Below are 24,256 nucleotides of genomic sequence, written 5' to 3'. Positions count from 1 at the left end.
CGACAACCACTGCAGCTCCTGCTACAATAACTACAACTTCAGCTCCTACGACAACCACAACAACAACTGTAGCTCCCATGACAACTGCAGCTCCTACAACAGCTTTAGCATCTACGATAACCACTGCAGCCCCAACAACAACAACTGCTGCTCCTACGACCACTACAGCTCCAGAACCTATTACGACAACCACTGCAGCTCCTGCTACAACAACAACAACTTTAGCTCCTACGACAACCACAACAACAGCACCTCCAACAACTGTAGCTCCCACGATAACTGCAGCTCCTACAACAGCTTTAGCATCTATGACAACCACTGCAGGCCTCACAACAACAACCTCTGCTCCTACGACCACGACCACTACAGCTCCAGAACCTATTACGACAACCACTGCAGCTCCTACTACAACAACTACAACTTCAGCTCCTACGACAACCACAACAACAGCACCTACTACAACACCTGCAGTTCCTACAACTGTAGCTCCCACGACCACTCCACCTGCTGTACTTACTTCAACAATCACACCTACAGCTCCTGATACCACAACTCTAACTTCTACGTCAACCACAGCAGCTCTAACTATAACAATTGCTGCTCCAACGACCACTACAAATCTAGAACCTATTACGACAATCACTGCAGCTCCTGCTACAACAACAACAACTTCAGCTCCTACGACAACCACAACAAAAGCACCTCCAACAACTGTAGCTCCCACGGAAACTGCAGCTCCGACAACAGCTTTAGCATCTACGACAACCACTGCAGCCCTAACAACAACAACTGCTGCTCCTACGACCACTACAGCGCCAGAACCTATTACGACAACCACTGCAGCTCCTGCTACAACAACTACAACTTCAGCTCCTACGACAACCACAACAACAGCACCTCCAACAACTGTAGCTCCCACAACAACTGCAGCTCCTACAACAGCTTTAGCATCTACGATAACCACTGCAGCCCCAACAACAACAACTGCTGCTCCTACGACCACTACAGCTCCAGAACCTATTACGACAACCACTGCAGTTCCTGCTACAACAACAACAACAACAACTTTAGCTCCTACGACAACCACAACAACAGCACCTCCAACAACTGTAGCTCCCACGATAACTGCAGCTCCTACAACAGCTTTAGCATCTATGACAACCACTGCAGGCCTCACAACAACAACCTCTGCTCCTACGACCACGACCACTACAGCTCCAGAACCTATTACGACAACCACTGCAGCTCCTACTACAACAACTACAACTTCAGCTCCTACGACAACCACAACAACAGCACCTACTACAACACCTGCAGTTCCTACAACTGTAGCTCCCACGACCACTCCACCTGCTGTACTTACTTCAACAATCACACCTACAGCTCCTGATACCACAACTGTAACTTCTACGTCAACCACAGCAGCTCTAACAACAACAACTGCTGCTCCTACGACCACTACAGCTCCAGAACCTATTACGACAACCACTGCAGCTCCTGCTACAACAACAACAACTTCAGCTCCTACGACAACCACAACAACAGCACCTCCAACAACTGTAGCTCCCACGATAACTGCAGCTCCTACAACAGCTTTAGCTTCTATGACAACCACTGCAGGCATCACAACAACAACCTCTGCTCCTACGACCACGACCACTACAGCTCCAGAACCTATTACGACAACCACTGCAGCTCCTTCTACAACAACTACAACTTCAGCTCCTACGACAACCACAACAACAGCACCTCCAACAACTGCTGCTCCTACGACCACTGTAACTCCACAACCTACTTCGACAACCAGTGCAGCTCCTACTACAACAACTGCTGTTCCAACGACCACAGTGACTGCTGCACCTTCTACAATAACTACAACTTCAGCTCCTACGACAACCACAACAACAGCACCTCCAACAACTGTAGCTCCCACAACAACTGCAGCTCCTACAACAGCTTTAGCATCTACGATAACCACTGCAGCCCCAACAACAACAACTGCTGCTCCTACGACCACTACAGCTCCAGAACCTATTACGACAAACACTGCAGCTCCTGCTACAACAACAACAACAACAACTTTAGCTCCTACGACAACCACAACAACAGCACCTCCAACAACTGTAGCTCCCACGATAACTGCAGCTCCTACAACAGCTTTAGCATCTATGACAACCACTGCAGGCCTCACAACAACAACCTCTGCTCCTACGACCACGACCACTACAGCTCCAGAACCTATTACGACAACCACTGCAGCTCCTACTACAACAACTACAACTTCAGCTCCTACGACAACCACAACAACAGCACCTACTACAACACCTGCAGTTCCTACAACTGTAGCTCCCACGACCACTCCACCTGCTGTACTTACTTCAACAATCACACCTACAGCTCCTGATACCACAACTGTAACTTCTACGTCAACCACAGCAGCTCTAACTACAACAATTGCTGCTCCAACGACCACTACAAATCTAGAACCTATTACGACAATCACTGCAGCTCCTGCTACAACAACAACAAATTCAGCTCCTACGACAACCACAACAACAGCACCTCCAACAACTGTAGCTCCCACAACAACTGCAGCTCCTACAACAGCTTTAGCATCTACGATAACCACTGCAGCCCCAACAACAACAACTGCTGCTCCTACGACCACTACAGCTCCAGAACCTATTACGACAACCATTGCAGCTCCTGCTACAACAACAACAACTTCAGCTCCTACGACAACCACAACAACAGCATCTTCAACAACTGTAGCTCCCACGATAACTGCAGCTCCGACAACAGCTTTAGCATCTACTACAACCACTGCAGCCCTAACTACAACAACTGCTGCCCCTACGACCACTGTAACTCCACAACCTACTACGACAACCAGTGCAGCTCTTACTACAACAACTACAACTTCAGCTCCTACGACAACCACAACAAAAGCACCTCCAACAACTGTAGCTCCCACGATAACTGCAGCTCCGACAACAGCTTTAGCATCTACGACAACCACTGCAGCCCTAACAACAACAACTGCTGCTCCTACGACCCCTACAGATCCAGAACCTATTACGACAACCACTGCAGCTCCTGCTACAATAACTACAACTTCAGCTCCTACGACAACCACAACAACAACTGTAGCTCCCATGACAACTGCAACTCCTACAACAGCTTTAGCATCTACGATAACCACTGCAGCCCCAACAACAACAACTGCTGCTCCTACGACCACTACAGCTCCAGAACCTATTACGACAACCACTGCAGCTCCTGCTACAACAACAACAACTTCAGCTCCTACGACAACCACAACAACAGCACCTCCAACAACTGTAGCTCCCACGATAACTGCAGCTCCTACAACAGCTTTAGCTTCTATGACAACCACTGCAGGCATCACAACAACAACCTCTGCTCCTACGACCACGACCACTACAGCTCCAGAACCTATTACGACAACCACTGCAGCTCCTTCTACAACAACTACAACTTCAGCTCCTACGACAACCACAACAACAGCACCTCCAACAACTGCTGCTCCTACGACCACTGTAACTCCACAACCTACTTCGACAACCAGTGCAGCTCCTACTACAACAACTGCTGTTCCAACGACCACAGTGACTGCTGCACCTTCTACAATAACTACAACTTCAGCTCCTACGACAACCACAACAACAGCACCTCCAACAACTGTAGCTCCCACAACAACTGCAGCTCCTACAACAGCTTTAGCATCTACGATAACCACTGCAGCCCCAACAACAACAACTGCTGCTCCTACGACCACTACAGCTCCAGAACCTATTACGACAAACACTGCAGCTCCTGCTACAACAACAACAACAACAACTTTAGCTCCTACGACAACCACAACAACAGCACCTCCAACAACTGTAGCTCCCACGATAACTGCAGCTCCTACAACAGCTTTAGCATCTATGACAACCACTGCAGGCCTCACAACAACAACCTCTGCTCCTACGACCACGACCACTACAGCTCCAGAACCTATTACGACAACCACTGCAGCTCCTACTACAACAACTACAACTTCAGCTCCTACGACAACCACAACAACAGCACCTACTACAACACCTGCAGTTCCTACAACTGTAGCTCCCACGACCACTCCACCTGCTGTACTTACTTCAACAATCACACCTACAGCTCCTGATACCACAACTGTAACTTCTACGTCAACCACAGCAGCTCTAACTACAACAATTGCTGCTCCAACGACCACTACAAATCTAGAACCTATTACGACAATCACTGCAGCTCCTGCTACAACAACAACAACTTCAGCTCCTACGACAACCACAACAACAGCACCTCCAACAACTGTAGCTCCCACGGAAACTGCAGCTCCGACAACAGCTTTAGCATCTACGACAACCACTGCAGCCCTAACAACAACAACTGCTGCTCCTACGACCACTACAGATCCAGAACCTATTACGACAACCACTGCAGCTCCTGCTACAATAACTACAACTTCAGCTCCTACGACAACCACAACAACAACTGTAGCTCCCATGACAACTGCAGCTCCTACAACAGCTTTAGCATCTACGATAACCACTGCAGCCCCAACAACAACAACTGCTGCTCCTACGACCACTACAGCTCCAGAACCTATTACGACAACCACTGCAGCTCCTGCTACAACAACAACAACTTTAGCTCCTACGACAACCACAACAACAGCACCTCCAACAACTGTAGCTCCCACGATAACTGCAGCTCCTACAACAGCTTTAGCATCTATGACAACCACTGCAGGCCTCACAACAACAACCTCTGCTCCTACGACCACGACCACTACAGCTCCAGAACCTATTACGACAACCACTGCAGCTCCTACTACAACAACTACAACTTCAGCTCCTACGACAACCACAACAACAGCACCTACTACAACACCTGCAGTTCCTACAACTGTAGCTCCCACGACCACTCCACCTGCTGTACTTACGTCAACAATCACACCTACAGCTCCTGATACCACAACTCTAACTTCTACGTCAACCACAGCAGCTCTAACTATAACAATTGCTGCTCCAACGACCACTACAAATCTAGAACCTATTACGACAATCACTGCAGCTCCTGCTACAACAACAACAACTTCAGCTCCTACGACAACCACAACAAAAGCACCTCCAACAACTGTAGCTCCCACGGAAACTGCAGCTCCGACAACAGCTTTAGCTTCTATGACAACCACTGCAGGCATCACAACAACAACCTCTGCTCCTACGACCACGACCACTACAGCTCCAGAACCTATTACGACAACCACTGCAGCTCCTTCTACAACAACTACAACTTCAGCTCCTACGACAACCACAACAACAGCACCTCCAACAACTGCTGCTCCTACGACCACTGTAACTCCACAACCTACTTCGACAACCAGTGCAGCTCCTACTACAACAACTGCTGTTCCAACGACCACAGTGACTGCTGCACCTTCTACAATAACTACAACTTCAGCTCCTACGACAACCACAACAACAGCACCTCCAACAACTGTAGCTCCCACAACAACTGCAGCTCCTACAACAGCTTTAGCATCTACGATAACCACTGCAGCCCCAACAACAACAACTGCTGCTCCTACGACCACTACAGCTCCAGAACCTATTACGACAAACACTGCAGCTCCTGCTACAACAACAACAACAACAACTTTAGCTCCTACGACAACCACAACAACAGCACCTCCAACAACTGTAGCTCCCACGATAACTGCAGCTCCTACAACAGCTTTAGCATCTATGACAACCACTGCAGGCCTCACAACAACAACCTCTGCTCCTACGACCACGACCACTACAGCTCCAGAACCTATTACGACAACCACTGCAGCTCCTACTACAACAACTACAACTTCAGCTCCTACGACAACCACAACAACAGCACCTACTACAACACCTGCAGTTCCTACAACTGTAGCTCCCACGACCACTCCACCTGCTGTACTTACTTCAACAATCACACCTACAGCTCCTGATACCACAACTGTAACTTCTACGTCAACCACAGCAGCTCTAACTACAACAATTGCTGCTCCAACGACCACTACAAATCTAGAACCTATTACGACAATCACTGCAGCTCCTGCTACAACAACAACAACTTCAGCTCCTACGACAACCACAACAACAGCACCTCCAACAACTGTAGCTCCCACGGAAACTGCAGCTCCGACAACAGCTTTAGCATCTACGACAACCACTGCAGCCCTAACAACAACAACTGCTGCTCCTACGACCACTACAGATCCAGAACCTATTACGACAACCACTGCAGCTCCTGCTACAATAACTACAACTTCAGCTCCTACGACAACCACAACAACAACTGTAGCTCCCATGACAACTGCAGCTCCTACAACAGCTTTAGCATCTACGATAACCACTGCAGCCCCAACAACAACAACTGCTGCTCCTACGACCACTACAGCTCCAGAACCTATTACGACAACCACTGCAGCTCCTGCTACAACAACAACAACTTTAGCTCCTACGACAACCACAACAACAGCACCTCCAACAACTGTAGCTCCCACGATAACTGCAGCTCCTACAACAGCTTTAGCATCTATGACAACCACTGCAGGCCTCACAACAACAACCTCTGCTCCTACGACCACGACCACTACAGCTCCAGAACCTATTACGACAACCACTGCAGCTCCTACTACAACAACTACAACTTCAGCTCCTACGACAACCACAACAACAGCACCTACTACAACACCTGCAGTTCCTACAACTGTAGCTCCCACGACCACTCCACCTGCTGTACTTACTTCAACAATCACACCTACAGCTCCTGATACCACAACTCTAACTTCTACGTCAACCACAGCAGCTCTAACTATAACAATTGCTGCTCCAACGACCACTACAAATCTAGAACCTATTACGACAATCACTGCAGCTCCTGCTACAACAACAACAACTTCAGCTCCTACGACAACCACAACAAAAGCACCTCCAACAACTGTAGCTCCCACGGAAACTGCAGCTCCGACAACAGCTTTAGCATCTACGACAACCACTGCAGCCCTAACAACAACAACTGCTGCTCCTACGACCACTACAGCGCCAGAACCTATTACGACAACCACTGCAGCTCCTGCTACAACAACTACAACTTCAGCTCCTACGACAACCACAACAACAGCACCTCCAACAACTGTAGCTCCCACAACAACTGCAGCTCCTACAACAGCTTTAGCATCTACGATAACCACTGCAGCCCCAACAACAACAACTGCTGCTCCTACGACCACTACAGCTCCAGAACCTATTACGACAACCACTGCAGTTCCTGCTACAACAACAACAACAACAACTTTAGCTCCTACGACAACCACAACAACAGCACCTCCAACAACTGTAGCTCCCACGATAACTGCAGCTCCTACAACAGCTTTAGCATCTATGACAACCACTGCAGGCCTCACAACAACAACCTCTGCTCCTACGACCACGACCACTACAGCTCCAGAACCTATTACGACAACCACTGCAGCTCCTACTACAACAACTACAACTTCAGCTCCTACGACAACCACAACAACAGCACCTACTACAACACCTGCAGTTCCTACAACTGTAGCTCCCACGACCACTCCACCTGCTGTACTTACTTCAACAATCACACCTACAGCTCCTGATACCACAACTGTAACTTCTACGTCAACCACAGCAGCTCTAACAACAACAACTGCTGCTCCTACGACCACTACAGCTCCAGAACCTATTACGACAACCACTGCAGCTCCTGCTACAACAACAACAACTTCAGCTCCTACGACAACCACAACAACAGCACCTCCAACAACTGTAGCTCCCACGATAACTGCAGCTCCTACAACAGCTTTAGCTTCTATGACAACCACTGCAGGCATCACAACAACAACCTCTGCTCCTACGACCACGACCACTACAGCTCCAGAACCTATTACGACAACCACTGCAGCTCCTTCTACAACAACTACAACTTCAGCTCCTACGACAACCACAACAACAGCACCTCCAACAACTGCTGCTCCTACGACCACTGTAACTCCACAACCTACTTCGACAACCAGTGCAGCTCCTACTACAACAACTGCTGTTCCAACGACCACAGTGACTGCTGCACCTTCTACAATAACTACAACTTCAGCTCCTACGACAACCACAACAACAGCACCTCCAACAACTGTAGCTCCCACAACAACTGCAGCTCCTACAACAGCTTTAGCATCTACGATAACCACTGCAGCCCCAACAACAACAACTGCTGCTCCTACGACCACTACAGCTCCAGAACCTATTACGACAAACACTGCAGCTCCTGCTACAACAACAACAACAACAACTTTAGCTCCTACGACAACCACAACAACAACACCTCCAACAACTGTAGCTCCCACGATAACTGCAGCTCCTACAACAGCTTTAGCATCTATGACAACCACTGCAGGCCTCACAACAACAACCTCTGCTCCTACGACCACGACCACTACAGCTCCAGAACCTATTACGACAACCACTGCAGCTCCTACTACAACAACTACAACTTCAGCTCCTACGACAACCACAACAACAGCACCTACTACAACACCTGCAGTTCCTACAACTGTAGCTCCCACGACCACTCCACCTGCTGTACTTACTTCAACAATCACACCTACAGCTCCTGATACCACAACTGTAACTTCTACGTCAACCACAGCAGCTCTAACTACAACAATTGCTGCTCCAACGACCACTACAAATCTAGAACCTATTACGACAATCACTGCAGCTCCTGCTACAACAACAACAACTTCAGCTCCTACGACAACCACAACAACAGCACCTCCAACAACTGTAGCTCCCACGGAAACTGCAGCTCCGACAACAGCTTTAGCATCTACGACAACCACTGCAGCCCTAACAACAACAACTGCTGCTCCTACGACCACTACAGCGCCAGAACCTATTACGACAACCACTGCAGCTCCTGCTACAACAACTACAACTTCAGCTCCTACGACAACCACAACAACAGCACCTCCAACAACTGTAGCTCCCACAACAACTGCAGCTCCTACAACAGCTTTAGCATCTACGATAACCACTGCAGCCCCAACGGTAACAACTACTGCTCCTACGACCACTACAGCTCCAGAACCTATTACGACAACCACTGCAGCTCCTGCTACAACAACAACTTCAGCTCCTACGACAACCACAACAACAGCACCTACTACAACACCTGCAGTTCCTACAACTGTAGCTCCCACGACCACTCCACCTGCTGTACTTACTTCAACAATCACACCTACAGCTCCTGATACCACAACTGTAACTTCTACGTCAACCACAGCAGCTCTAACTACAACAATTGCTGCTCCAACGACCACTACAAATCTAGAACCTATTACGACAATCACTGCAGCTCCTGCTACAACAACAACAACTTCAGCTCCTACGACAACCACAACAACAGCACCTCCAACAACTGTAGCTCCCACGGAAACTGCAGCTCCGACAACAGCTTTAGCATCTACGACAACCACTGCAGCCCTAACAACAACAACTGCTGCTCCTACGACCACTACAGCGCCAGAACCTATTACGACAACCACTGCAGCTCCTGCTACAACAACTACAACTTCAGCTCCTACGACAACCACAACAACAGCACCTCCAACAACTGTAGCTCCCACAACAACTGCAGCTCCTACAACAGCTTTAGCATCTACGATAACCACTGCAGCCCCAACGATAACAACTACTGCTCCTACGACCACTACAGCTCCAGAACCTATTACGACAACCACTGCAGCTCCTGCTACAACAACAACTTCAGCTCCTACGACAACCACAACAACAGCATCTCCAACAACTGTAGCTCCCACGATAACTGCAGCTCCGACAACAGCTTTAGCATCTACGACAACCACTGCAGCCCTAACTACAACAACTGCTGCCCCCACGACCACTGTAACTGCACGACCTACTACGACAACAAGTGCAGCTCTTACTACAACAACTACAACTTCAGCTCCTACGACAACCACTACAACAGCACCTCCAACAACTGTAGCTCCCACGACAACTGCAGCTCCTACAACAGCTTTAGCATCTACGACAACCACTGCAGCCCCAACAACAACAACTGCTGCTCCTACGACCACTACAGCTCCAGAACCTATGACGACAACCAGTGCAGCTCCTGCTACAACAACAACAACTTCAGCTCCTACGACAACCACAACAACAGCACCTCCAACAACTGTAGCTCCCACGACAACTGCAGCTCCTACAACTGCTTTAGCATCCACGACAACCACTGCAGCCCTAACAACAACAACTGCTGCTCCTACGACCACTACAGATCCAGAACCTATTACGACAACCACTGCAGCTCCTGCTACAATAACTACAACTTCAGCTCCTACGACAACCACAACAACAGCACCTCCAACAACTGTAGCTCCCACGATAACTGCAGCTCCTACAACAGCTTTAGCTTCTATGACAACCACTGCAGGCATCACAACAACAACCTCTGCTCCTACGACCACGACCACTACAGCTCCAGAACCTATTACGACAACCACTGCAGCTCCTTCTACAACAACTACAACTTCAGCTCCTACGACAACCACAACAACAGCACCTCCAACAACTGCTGCCCCTACGACCACTGTAACTCCACGACCTACTACGACAACCAGTGCAGCTCTTACTACAACAACTACAACTTCAGCTCCTACGACAACCACAACAACAGCACCTCCAACAACTGTAGCTCCCACGATAACTGCAGCTCCGACAACAGCTTTAGCATCTACGACAACCACTGCAGCCCTAACAACAACAACTGCTGCTCCTACGACCACTACAGATCCAGAACCTATTACGACAACCACTGCAGCTCCTGCTACAAAAACTACAACTTCAGCTCCTACGACAACCACAACAACAGCACCTCCAACAACTGTAGCTCCCACAACAACTGCAGCTCCTACAACAGCTTTAGCATCTACGATAACCACTGCAGCCCCAACAACAACAACTGCTGCTCCTACGACCACTACAGCTCCAGAACCTATTACGACAACCACTGCAGCTCCTGCTACAACAACAACAACTTCAGCTCCTACGACAACCACAACAACAGCATCTTCAACAACTGTAGCTCCCACGATAACTGCAGCTCCGACAACAGCTTTAGCATCTACTACAACCACTGCAGCCCTAACTACAACAACTGCTGCCCCTACGACCACTGTAACTCCACAACCTACTACGACAACCAGTGCAGCTCTTACTACAACAACTACAACTTCAGCTCCTACGACAACCACAACAACAGCACCTCCAACAACTGTAGCTCCCACGATAACTGCAGCTCCGACAACAGCTTTAGCATCTACGACAACCACTGCAGCCCTAACAACAACAACTGCTGCTCCTACGACCACTACAGATCCAGAACCTATTACGACAACCACTGCAGCTCCTGCTACAATAACTACAACTTCAGCTCCTACGACAACCACAACAACAACTGTAGCTCCCATGACAACTGCAGCTCCTACAACAGCTTTAGCATCTACGATAACCACTGCAGCCCCAACAACAACAACTGCTGCTCCTACGACCACTACAGCTCCAGAACCTATTACGACAACCACTGCAGCTCCTGCTACAACAACAACAACTTCAGCTCCTACGACAACCACAACAACAGCACCTCCAACAACTGTAGCTCCCACGATAACTGCAGCTCCTACAACAGCTTTAGCTTCTATGACAACCACTGCAGGCATCACAACAACAACCTCTGCTCCTACGACCACGACCACTACAGCTCCAGAACCTATTACGACAACCACTGCAGCTCCTTCTACAACAACTACAACTTCAGCTCCTACGACAACCACAACAACAGCACCTCCAACAACTGCTGCTCCTACGACCACTGTAACTCCACAACCTACTTCGACAACCAGTGCAGCTCCTACTACAACAACTGCTGTTCCAACGACCACAGTGACTGCTGCACCTTCTACAATAACTACAACTTCAGCTCCTACGACAACCACAACAACAACTGTAGCTCCCATGACAACTGCAGCTCCTACAACAGCTTTAGCATCTACAATAACCACTGCAGCCCCAACAACAACAACTGCTGCTCCTACGACCACTACAGCTCCAGAACCTATTACGACAACCACTGCAGCTCCTGCTACAACAACAACAACTTTAGCTCCTACGACAACCACAACAACAGCACCTCCAACAACTGTAGCTCCCACGATAACTGCAGCTCCTACAACAGCTTTAGCATCTATGACAACCACTGCAGGCCTCACAACAACAACCTCTGCTCCTACGACCACGACCACTACAGCTCCAGAACCTATTACGACAACCACTGCAGCTCCTACTACAACAACTACAACTTCAGCTCCTACGACAACCACAACAACAGCACCTACTACAACACCTGCAGTTCCTACAACTGTAGCTCCCACGACCACTCCACCTGCTGTACTTACTTCAACAATCACACCTACAGCTCCTGATACCACAACTGTAACTTCTACGTCAACCACAGCAGCTCTAACTATAACAATTGCTGCTCCAACGACCACTACAAATCTAGAACCTATTACGACAATCACTGCAGCTCCTGCTACAACAACAACAACTTCAGCTCCTACGACAACCACAACAAAAGCACCTCCAACAACTGTAGCTCCCACGATAACTGCAGCTCCGACAACAGCTTTAGCATCTACGACAACCACTGCAGCCCTAACAACAACAACTGCTGCTCCTACGACCACTACAGATCCAGAACCTATTACGACAACCACTGCAGCTCCTGCTACAACAACTACAACTTCAGCTCCTACGACAACCACAACAACAGCACCTCCAACAACTGTAGCTCCCACAACAACTGCAGCTCCTACAACAGCTTTAGCATCTACGATAACCACTGCAGCCCCAACAACAACAACTGCTGCTCCTACGACCACTACAGCTCCAGAACCTATTACGACAACCACTGCAGTTCCTGCTACAACAACAACAACAACAACTTTAGCTCCTACGACAACCACAACAACAGCACCTCCAACAACTGTAGCTCCCACGATAACTGCAGCTCCTACAACAGCTTTAGCATCTATGACAACCACTGCAGGCCTCACAACAACAACCTCTGCTCCTACGACCACGACCACTACAGCTCCAGAACCTATTACGACAACCACTGCAGCTCCTACTACAACAACTACAACTTCAGCTCCTACGACAACCACAACAACAGCACCTACTACAACACCTGCAGTTCCTACAACTGTAGCTCCCACGACCACTCCACCTGCTGTACTTACTTCAACAATCACACCTACAGCTCCTGATACCACAACTGTAACTTCTACGTCAACCACAGCAGCTCTAACTACAACAATTGCTGCTCCAACGACCACTACAAATCTAGAACCTATTACGACAATCACTGCAGCTCCTGCTACAACAACAACAACTTCAGCTCCTACGACAACCACAACAACAGCACCTCCAACAACTGTAGCTCCCACAACAACTGCAGCTCCTACAACAGCTTTAGCATCTACGATAACCACTGCAGCCCCAACAACAACAACTGCTGCTCCTACGACCACTACAGCTCCAGAACCTATTACGACAACCACTGCAGCTCCTGCTACAACAACAACTTCAGCTCCTACGACAACCACAACAACAGCATCTCCAACAACTGTAGCTCCCACGATAACTGCAGCTCCGACAACAGCTTTAGCATCTACGACAACCACTGCAGCCCTAACTACAACAACTGCTGCCCCCACGACCACTGTAACTGCACGACCTACTACGACAACAAGTGCAGCTCTTACTACAACAACTACAACTTCAGCTCCTACGACAACCACTACAACAGCACCTCCAACAACTGTAGCTCCCACGACAACTGCAGCTCCTACAACAGCTTTAGCATCTACGACAACCACTGCAGCCCCAACAACAACAACTGCTGCTCCTACGACCACTACAGCTCCAGAACCTATTACGACAACCACTGCAGCTCCTTCTATAACAACTACAACTTCAGCTCCTACGACAACCACAACAACAGCACCTCCAACAACTGCTGCTCCTACGACCACTGTAACTCCACAACCTACTTCGACAACAAGTGCAGCTCCTACTACAACAACTGCTGTTCCAACGACCACAGTGACTGCATCACCTTCTACAATAACTACAACTTCAGCTCCTACGACAACCACAACAACAACTGTAGCTCCCACGACAACTGCAGCTCCTACAACAGCTTTAGCATCTATGACAACCACTGCAGGCCTCACAACAACAACTGCTGCTCCTACGACCACGACCACTACAGCTCCAGAACCTATTACGACAACCACTGCAGCTCCTACTACAACAACTACAACTTCAGCTCCTACGACAACCACAACAACAGCACCTACTACAACACCTGCAGTTCCTAAAACTGTAGCTCCCACGACCACTCCACCTGCTGTACTTACTTCAACAATCACACCTACAGCTCCTGATACCACAACTGTAACTTCTACGTCAACCACAGCAGCTCTAACTACAACAATTGCTGCTCCAACGACCACTACAATTCTAGAACCTATTACGACAACCACTGCAGCTCCTGCTACAACAACAACAACAACTTCAGCTCCTACGACAACCACAACAACAGCACCTCCAACAACTGTAGCTCCCACGATAACTGCAGCTCCGACAACAGCTTTAGCATCTACGACAACCACTGCAGCCCTAACTACAACAACTGCTGCCCCTACGACCACTGTAACTCCACGACCTACTACGACAACCAGTGCAGCTCTTACTACAACAACAACAACTTCAGCTCCTACGACAACCACAACAACAGCACCTCCAACAACTGTAGCTCCCACGACAACTGCAGCTCCTACAACTGCTTTTGCATCCACGACAACCACTGCAGCTCTAACAACAACAACTGCTGCTCCTACGACCACTACAGCTCCAGAACCTATTACGACAACCACTGCAGCTCCTTCTATAACAACTACAACTTCAGCTCCTACGACAACCACAACAACAGCACCTCCAACAACTGCTGCTCCTACGACCACTGTAACTCCACAACCTACTTCGACAACAAGTGCAGCTCCTACTACAACAACTGCTGTTCCAACGACCACAGTGACTGCATCAGATTCTACAATAACTACAACTTCAGCTCCTACGACAACCACAACAACAACTGTAGCTCCCACGACAACTGCAGCTCCTACAACAGCTTTAGCATCTATGACAACCACTGCAGGCCTCACAACAACAACCTCTGCTCCTACGACCACGACCACTACAGCTCCAGAACCTATTACGACAACCACTGCAGCTCCTACTACAACAACTACAACTTCAGCTCCTACGACAACCACAACAACAGCACCTACTACAACACCTGCAGTTCCTACAACTGTAGCTCCCACGACCACTCCACCTGCTGTACTTACTTCAACAATCACACCTACAGCTCCTGATACCACAACTGTAACTTCTACGTCAACCACAGCAGCTCTAACTACAACAATTGCTGCTCCAACGACCACTACAATTCTAGAACCTATTAAGACAATCACTGCAGCTCCTGCTACAACAACAACAACTTCAGTTCCTACGACAACCACAACAACAGCACCTCCAACAACTGTAGCTCCCACGGTAACTGCAGCTCCGACAACAGCTTTAGCATCTACGACAACCACTGCAGCCCTAACAACAACAACTGCTGCTCCTACGACCACTACAGTGCCAGAACCTATCACGACAACCACTGCAGCTCCTGCTACAACAACTACAACTTCAGCTCCTACGACAACCACAACAACAGCACCTCCAACAACTGTAGCTCCCACGATAACTGCAGCTCCGACAACAGCTTTAGCATCTACGACAACCACTGCAGCCCTAACAACAACAACTGCTGCTCCTACGACCACTACAGCTCCAGAACCTATTACGACAACCACTGCAGCTCCTTCTACAACAACAACAACTTCAGCTCCTACGACAACCACAACAACAGCACCTCCAACAACTGTAGCTCCCACGATAACTGCAGCTCCGACAACAGCTTTAGCATCTACGACAACCACTGCAGTCCTAACAACAACAACTGCTGCTCCTACGACCACTACAGCTCCAGAACCTACTACGACAACCACTGCAGCTCCTGCTACAACAACAACAACAACTTCAGCTCCTACGACAACCACAACAACAGCACCTCCAACAACTGTAGCTCCCACGATAACTGCAGCTCCGACAATAGCTTTAGCATCTACGCCAACCACTGCAGCCCTAACAACAACAACTGCTGCTCCTACGACCACTACAGCGCCAGAACCTATTACGACAACCACTGCAGCTCCTGCTACAAAAACAACAACTTCAGCTCCTACGACAACCACAACAACAGCACCTCCAACAACTGTAGCTCCCACGATAACTGCAGCTCCTACAACAGCTTTAGCATCTATGACAACCACTGCAGGCCTCACAACAACAACCTCTGCTCCTACGACCACGACCACTACAGCTCCAGAACCTATTACGACAACCACTGCAGCTCCTGCTATAACAACAACTTCAGCTCCTACGACAACCACAACAACAGCATCTCCAACAACTGTAGCTTCCACGATAACTGCAGCTCCTACAACAGCTTTAGCATCTACGACAACCACTGCAGACCTAACAACAACAACTGCTGCTCCTACGACCACTACAGCTCCAGAACCTATGACGACAACCAGTGCAGCTCCTGCTACAACAACTACAACTTCAGCTCCTACGACAACCACAACAACAGCACCTCCAACAACTGCTGCTCCTACGACCACTGTAACTCCACAACCTACTTCGACAACAAGTGCAGCTCCTACTACAACAACTGCTGTTCCAACGACCACAGTGACTGCAGCACCTTCTACAATAACTACAACTTCAGCTCCTACAACAACCACAACAACAACTGTAGCTCCCACGACAACTGCAGCTCCTACAACAGCTTTAGCATCTATGACAACCACTGCAGGCCTCACAACAACAACTGCTGCTCCTACGACCACGACCACTACAGCTCCAGAACCTATTACGACAACCACTGCAGCTCCTACTACAACAACTACAACTTCAGCTCCTACGACAACCACAACAACAGCACCTACTACAACACCTGCAGTTCCTACAACTGTAGCTCCCACGACCACTCCACCTGCGGTACTTACTTCAACAATCACAACTACAGCTCCTGATACCACAACTGTAACTTCTACGTCAACCACAGCAGCTCTAACTACAACAATTGCTGCTCCAACGACCACTACAATTCTAGAACCTATTACGACAACCACTGCAGCTCCTGCAACAACAACAACAACAACTTCAGCTCCTACGACAACCACAACAACAGCACCTCCAACAACTGTAGCTCCCACGATAACTGCAGCTCCGACAACAGCTTTAGCATCTACGACAACCACTGCAGCCCTAACAACAACAACTGCTGCTCCTACGACCAATACAGCGCCAGAACCTATTACGACAACCACTGCAGCTCCTGCTGCAACAACTACAACTTCAGCTCCTACGACAACCACAACAACAGTCTCTCCAACAACTGTAGCTCCCACAACAACTGCAGCTCCTACAACAGCTTTAGCATCTACGACAACCACTGCAGCCCTAACTACAACAACTGCTGCCCCTACGACCACTGTAACTCCACGACCTACTACGACAACCAGTGCAGCTCTTACTACAACAACTACAACTTCAGCTCCTACGACAACCACAACAACAGCACCTCCAACAACTGTAGCTCCCACAACAACTGCAGCTCCTACAACAGCTTTAGCATCTACGATAACCACTGCAGCCCCAACAACAACAACTGCTGCTCCTACGACCACTACAGCTCCAGAACCTATTACGACAACCACTGCAGCTCCTGCTACAACAACAACAACTTCAGCTCCTACGACAACCACAACAACAGCACCTCCAACAACTGTAGCTCCCACGATAACTGCAGCTCCTACAACAGCTTTAGCATCTATGACAACCACTGCAGGCCTCACAACAACAACCTCTGCTCCTACGACCACGACCACTACAGCTCCAGAACCTATTACGACAACCACTGCAGCTCCTACTACAACAACTACAACTTCAGCTCCTACGACAACCACAACAACAGCACCTACTACAACACCTGCAGTTCCTACAACTGTAGCTCCCACGACCACTCCACCTGCTGTACTTACTTCAACAATCACACCTACAGCTCCTGATACCACAACTGTAACTTCTACGTCAACCACAGCAGCTCTAACTACAACAATTGCTGCTCCAACGACCACTACAATTCTAGAACCTATTACGACAACCACTGCAGCTCCTGCTACAACAACAACAACAACTTCAGCTCCTACGACAACCACAACAACAGCACCTCCAACAACTGTAGCTCCCACGATAACTGCAGCTCCGACAATAGCTTTAGCATCTACGCCAACCACTGCAGCCCTAACAACAACAACTGCTGCTCCTACGACCACTAGAGCGCCAGAACCTATTACGACAACCACTGCAGCTCCTACTACAACAACTACAACTCCAGCTCCTACGACAACCACAACAACAGCACCTCCAACAACTGTAGCTCCCACAACAACTGCAGCTCCAACAACAGCTTTAGCATCTACGATAACCACTGCAGCCCCAACAACAACAACTGCTGCTCCTACGACCACTACAACTCCAGAACCTATTACGACAACCACTGCAGCTCCTACTACAACAACTACAACTTCAGCTCCTACGACAACCACAACAACAGCACCTCCAACAACTGTAGCTCCCACGATAACTGCAGCTCCAACTACAGCTTTAGCATCTACGACAACCACTGCATCCTTAACTCAAACAACAGCTGCTCCTACGACCACTGTAACTCCACAACCGACTACGACAACCAGTGCAGCTCCTACTACAACCGCTGCTGTTCTAACGACCACAGTGATTGCAGCACCTTCTACAATAACTACAACTTCAGCTCCTATGACAACCACAACAACAGCACCTACATCAACTATAGCTCCCACGACAACTGCAGCTCCTACAACAGCTTTAGCATCTACGACAACCACTGCAGTCCTAACAACAACAACTGCTGCTCCTACGACCACTACAGCTCCAGAACCTATTACGACAACCACTGCAGCTTCTGCTACAACAACAACAACAACTTCAGCTCCTACGACAACCACAACAACAGCACCTCCAACAACTGTAGCTCCCACGATAACTGCAGCTCCGACAATAGCTTTAGCATCTACGCCAACCACTGCAGACCTAACAACAACAACTGCTGCTCCTACGACCACTACAGCTCCAGAACCTATGACGACAACCAGTGCAGCTCCTGCTACAACAACTACAACTTCAGCTCCTACGACAACCACAACAACAGCACCTCCAACAACTGCTGCTCCTACGACCACTGTAACTCCACAACCTACTTCGACAACAAGTGCAGCTCCTACTACAACAACTGCTGTTCCAACGACCACAGTGACTGCAGCACCTTCTACAATAACTACAACTTCAGCTCCTACAACAACCACAACAACAACTGTAGCTCCCACGACAACTGCAGCTCCTACAACAGCTTTAGCATCTATGACAACCACTGCAGGCCTCACAACAACAACTGCTGCTCCTACGACCACGACCACTACAGCTCCAGAACCTATTACGACAACAACTGCAGCTCCTACTACAACAACTACAACTTCAGCTCCTACGACAACCACAACAACAGCACCTACTACAACACCTGCAGTTCCTACAACTGTAGCTCCCACGACCACTCCACCTGCAGTACTTACTCCAACAATCACAACTACAGCTCCTGATACCACAACTGTAACTTCTACGTCAACCACAGCAGCTCTAACTACAACAATTGCTGCTCCTACGACCAATACAGCGCCAGAACCTATTACGACAACCACTGCAGCTCCTGCTACAACAACTACAACTTCAGCTCCTACGACAACCACAACAACAGTCTCTCCAACAACTGTAGCTCCCACAACAACTGCAGCTCCTACAACAGCTTTAGCATCTACGATAACCACTGCAGCCCCAACAACAACAACTGCTGCTCCTACGACCACTACAGCTCCAGAACCTATTACGACAACCACTGCAGCTCCTGCTACAACAACAACAACTTCAGCTCCTACGACAACCACAACAACAGCACCTCCAACAACTGTAGCTCCCACGATAACTGCAGCTCCTACAACAGCTTTAGCATCTATGACAACCACTGCAGGCCTCACAACAACAACATCTGCTCCTACGACCACGACCACTACAGCTCCAGAACCTATTACGACAACCACTGCAGCTCCTACTACAACAACTACAACTTCAGCTCCTACGACAACCACAACAACAGCACCTACTACAACACCTGCAGTTCCTACAACTGTAGCTCCCACGACCACTCCACCTGCTGTACTTACTTCAACAATCACACCTACAGCTCCTGATACCACAACTGTAACTTCTTTGTCAACCACAGCAGCTCTAACTAGAACAATTGCTGCTCCAACGACCACTACAATTCTAGAACCCATTACGACAATCACTGCAGCTCCTGCTACAACAACTACAACTTCAGCTCCTACGACAACCACAACAACAGCACCTCCAACAACTGTAGCTCCCATGACAACTGCAGCTCCTACAACAGCTTTAGCATCTACGACAACCACTGCAGACCTAACAACAACAACTGCTGCTCCTACGACCACTACAGCTCCAGAACCTATGACGACAACCAGTGCAGCTCCTGCTACAACAACTACAACTTCAGCTCCTGCGACAACCACAACAACAGCACCTCCAACAACTGTAGCTCCCACGATAACTGCAGCTCCGACAACAGCTTTAGCATCTACGACAACCACTGCAGCCCTAACAACAACAACTGCTGCTCCTACGACCACTACAGCGCCAGAACCTATTACGACAACCACTGCAGCTCCTGCTACAACAATTACAACTTCAGCTCCTACGACAACCACAACAACAGCACCTTCAACAACTGTAGCTCCCACAACAACTGCAGCTCCTACAACAGCTTTAGCATCTACGATAACCACTGCAGCCCCAACAACAACAACTGCTGCTCCTACGACCACTACAGCTCCAGAACCTATTACGACAACCACTGCAGCTCCTTCTACAACAACTACAACTTCAGCTCCTACGACAACCACAACAACAGCACCTCCAACAACTGCTGCTCCTACGACCACTGTAACTCCACAACCTATGACGACAACCAGTGCAGCTCCTGCTACAACAACAACTTCAGCTCCTACGACAACCACAACAACAGCATCTCCAACAACTGTAGCTCCCACGATAACTGCAGCTCCGACAACAGCTTTAGCATCTACGACAACCACTGCAGCCCTAACTACAACAACTGCTTCACCTACGACCACTGTAACTCCACGACCTACTACGACAACCAGTGCAGCTCTTACTACAACAACTACAACTTCAGCTCCTACGACAACCACAACAACAGCATCTCCAACAACTGTAGCTCCCACGATAACTGCAGCTCCTACAACAGCTTTAGCATCTACGACAACCACTGCAGACCTAACAACAACAACTGCTGCTCCTACGACCACTACAGCTCCAGAACCTATGACGACAACCAGTGCAGCTCCTGCTACAACAACTACAACTTCAGCTCCTGCGACAACCACAACAACAGCACCTCCAACAACTTTAGCTCCCACGACAACTGCAGCTCCTACAACAGCTTTAGCATCTACGACAACCACTGCAGACCTAACAACAACAACTGCTGCTCCTACGACCACTACAGCTCCAGAACCTATTACGACAACCACTGCAGCTCCTTCTACAACAACTACAACTTCAGCTCCTACGACAACCACAACAACAGCACCTCCAACAACTGCTGCTCCTACGACCACTGTAACTCCACAACCTACTTCGACAACCAGTGCAGCTCCTACTACAACAACTGCTGTGCCAACGACCACAGTGACTGCAGCACCTTCTACAATAACTACAACTTCAGCTCCTACGACAACCACAACAACAACTGTAGCTCCCACGACAACTGCAGCTCCTACAACAGCTTTAGCATCTATGACAACCACTGCAGGCCTCACAACAACAACTGCTGCTCCTACGACCACGATCACTACAGCTCCAGAACCTATTACGACAACCACTGCAGCTCCTACTACAACAACTACAACTTCAGCTCCTACGACAACCACAACAACAGCACCTACTACAACACCTGCAGTTCCTACAACTGTAGCTCCCACGACCACTCCACCTGCTGTACTTACTTCAACAATCACACCTACAGCTCCTGATACCACAACTGTAACTTCTACGTCAACCACAGCAGCTCTAACTACAACAATTGCTGCTCCAACGACCACTACAATTCTAGAACCTATTACGACAACCACTGCAGCTCCTGCTACAACAACAACAACAACTTCAGCTCCTACGACAACCACAACAACAGCACCTCCAACAACTGTAGCTCCCACGATAACTGCAGCTCCGACAATAGCTTTAGCATCTACGCCAACCACTGCAGCCCTAACAACAACAACTGCTGCTCCTACGACCACTACAGCGCCAGAACCTATTACGACAACCACTGCAGCTCCTACTACAACAACTACAACTTCAGCTCCTACGACAACCACAACAACAGCACCTCCAACAACTGTAGCTCCCACAACAACTGCAGCTCCAACAACAGCTTTAGCATCTACGATAACCACTGCAGCCCCAACAACAACAACTGCTTCTCCTACGACCACTACAACTCCAGAACCTATTACGACAACCACTGCAGCTCCTACTACAACAACTACAACTTCAGCTCCTACGACAACCACAACAACAGCACCTCCAACAACTGTAGCTCCCACGATAACTGCAGCTCCAACTACAGCTTTAGCATCTACGACAACCACTGCATCCTTAACTCCAACAACAGCTGCTCCTAAGACCACTGTAACTCCACAACCTACTACGACAACCAGTGCAGCTCCTACTACAACCACTGCTGTTCTAACGACCACAGTGATTGCAGCACCTTCTACAATAACTACAACTTCAGCTCCTATGACAACCACAACAACAGCACCTACATCAACTATAGCTCCCACGACAACTGCAGCTCCTACAACAGCTTTAGCATCTACGACAACCACTGCAGTCCTAACAACAACAACTGCTGCTCCTACGACCACTACAGCTCCAGAACCTATTACGACAACCACTGCAGCTCCTGCTACAACAACTACAACAACTACAACTTCAGCTCCTACGACAACCACAAAAACAGCACCTCCAACAACAGTATCTCCCATGACAACTGCAGCTCCTACAACAGCTTTAGCATCTACTTCAACAACTGCAGCCCTAACTACAACAACTGCTGCTCCTACGACCACTACAGCTCCAGAACCTATTACGACAACCACTGCAGCTCCTGCTACAACAACTACAACAACTACAACTTCAGCTCCTACGACAACCACAACAACAGCACCTCCAGCAACTGCTGCTCCTATGACCACTGTAACTCCACAACCTACTACGACAACCAGTGCAGCTCCTACTTCAACAACTGCTGTTCTAACAACCACAGTGACTGCAGCACCTTCTACAATAACTACAACTTCATCTCCCACGACAACCACAACAACAGCACCTACATCAACTGTAGCTCCCACGACAACTGCAGCTCCTACAACAGCTTTAGCATCTACGACAACCACTGCAGCCCTAACAACTGCAGCTCCTACGACCACTGTAACTCCACAACCTACTACGACAACCAGTGCAGCTCCTACTACAACAACTGCTGTTCTAATGACCACAGTGACTGCAGCACCTTCTACAACAACTACAACTTCAGTTCCAACGACAACCACAACAACAGCACCTCCAACAACTGTAGCTCCCACGACAACTGCAGCTCCTACAAAAGCTTTAGCATCTACGACAACCACTGC

General features: G+C 48.8%; 3 protein-coding genes across 3 annotated transcripts; all 3 read left to right on the top strand.

Moving 5' to 3' along the window:
• Positions 1 to 755: 755 nt before the first annotated feature.
• Positions 756 to 11,129, top strand: LOC116353465 (mucin-5AC-like; the record flags this gene model as incomplete). The annotated part of the gene is made up of 5 exons (XM_031789237.1): positions 756 to 1,238; positions 7,146 to 8,585; positions 8,710 to 8,726; positions 9,115 to 9,149; positions 9,895 to 11,129. Coding segments are annotated over 5 exons (3,210 nt in total), but the record flags the coding sequence as incomplete, so codon positions are not given.
• A 1,089-nt stretch (positions 11,130 to 12,218) lies between these two features.
• On the top strand, positions 12,219 to 13,316 carry LOC116353292 (mucin-2-like; the record flags this gene model as incomplete). The annotated part of the gene is made up of 2 exons (XM_031787565.1): positions 12,219 to 12,550; positions 12,836 to 13,316. Coding segments are annotated over 2 exons (813 nt in total), but the record flags the coding sequence as incomplete, so codon positions are not given.
• A 1,581-nt stretch (positions 13,317 to 14,897) lies between these two features.
• LOC116353464 (mucin-5AC-like) lies at positions 14,898 to 20,327 on the top strand (the record flags this gene model as incomplete). The annotated part of the gene is made up of 4 exons (XM_031789236.1): positions 14,898 to 15,809; positions 16,500 to 17,114; positions 19,078 to 19,094; positions 19,361 to 20,327. Coding segments are annotated over 4 exons (2,511 nt in total), but the record flags the coding sequence as incomplete, so codon positions are not given.
• Positions 20,328 to 24,256: the final 3,929 nt, after the last annotated feature.

This window comes from Oncorhynchus kisutch, linkage group LG14 (genome assembly GCF_002021735.2).
Source record: "Oncorhynchus kisutch isolate 150728-3 linkage group LG14, Okis_V2, whole genome shotgun sequence".
Classification (NCBI taxonomy): Eukaryota; Metazoa; Chordata; class Actinopteri; order Salmoniformes; family Salmonidae; genus Oncorhynchus; species Oncorhynchus kisutch.
Note: the sequence above shows the minus strand (reverse complement) of the source record. Positions and strands in the feature narration are given on the sequence as shown.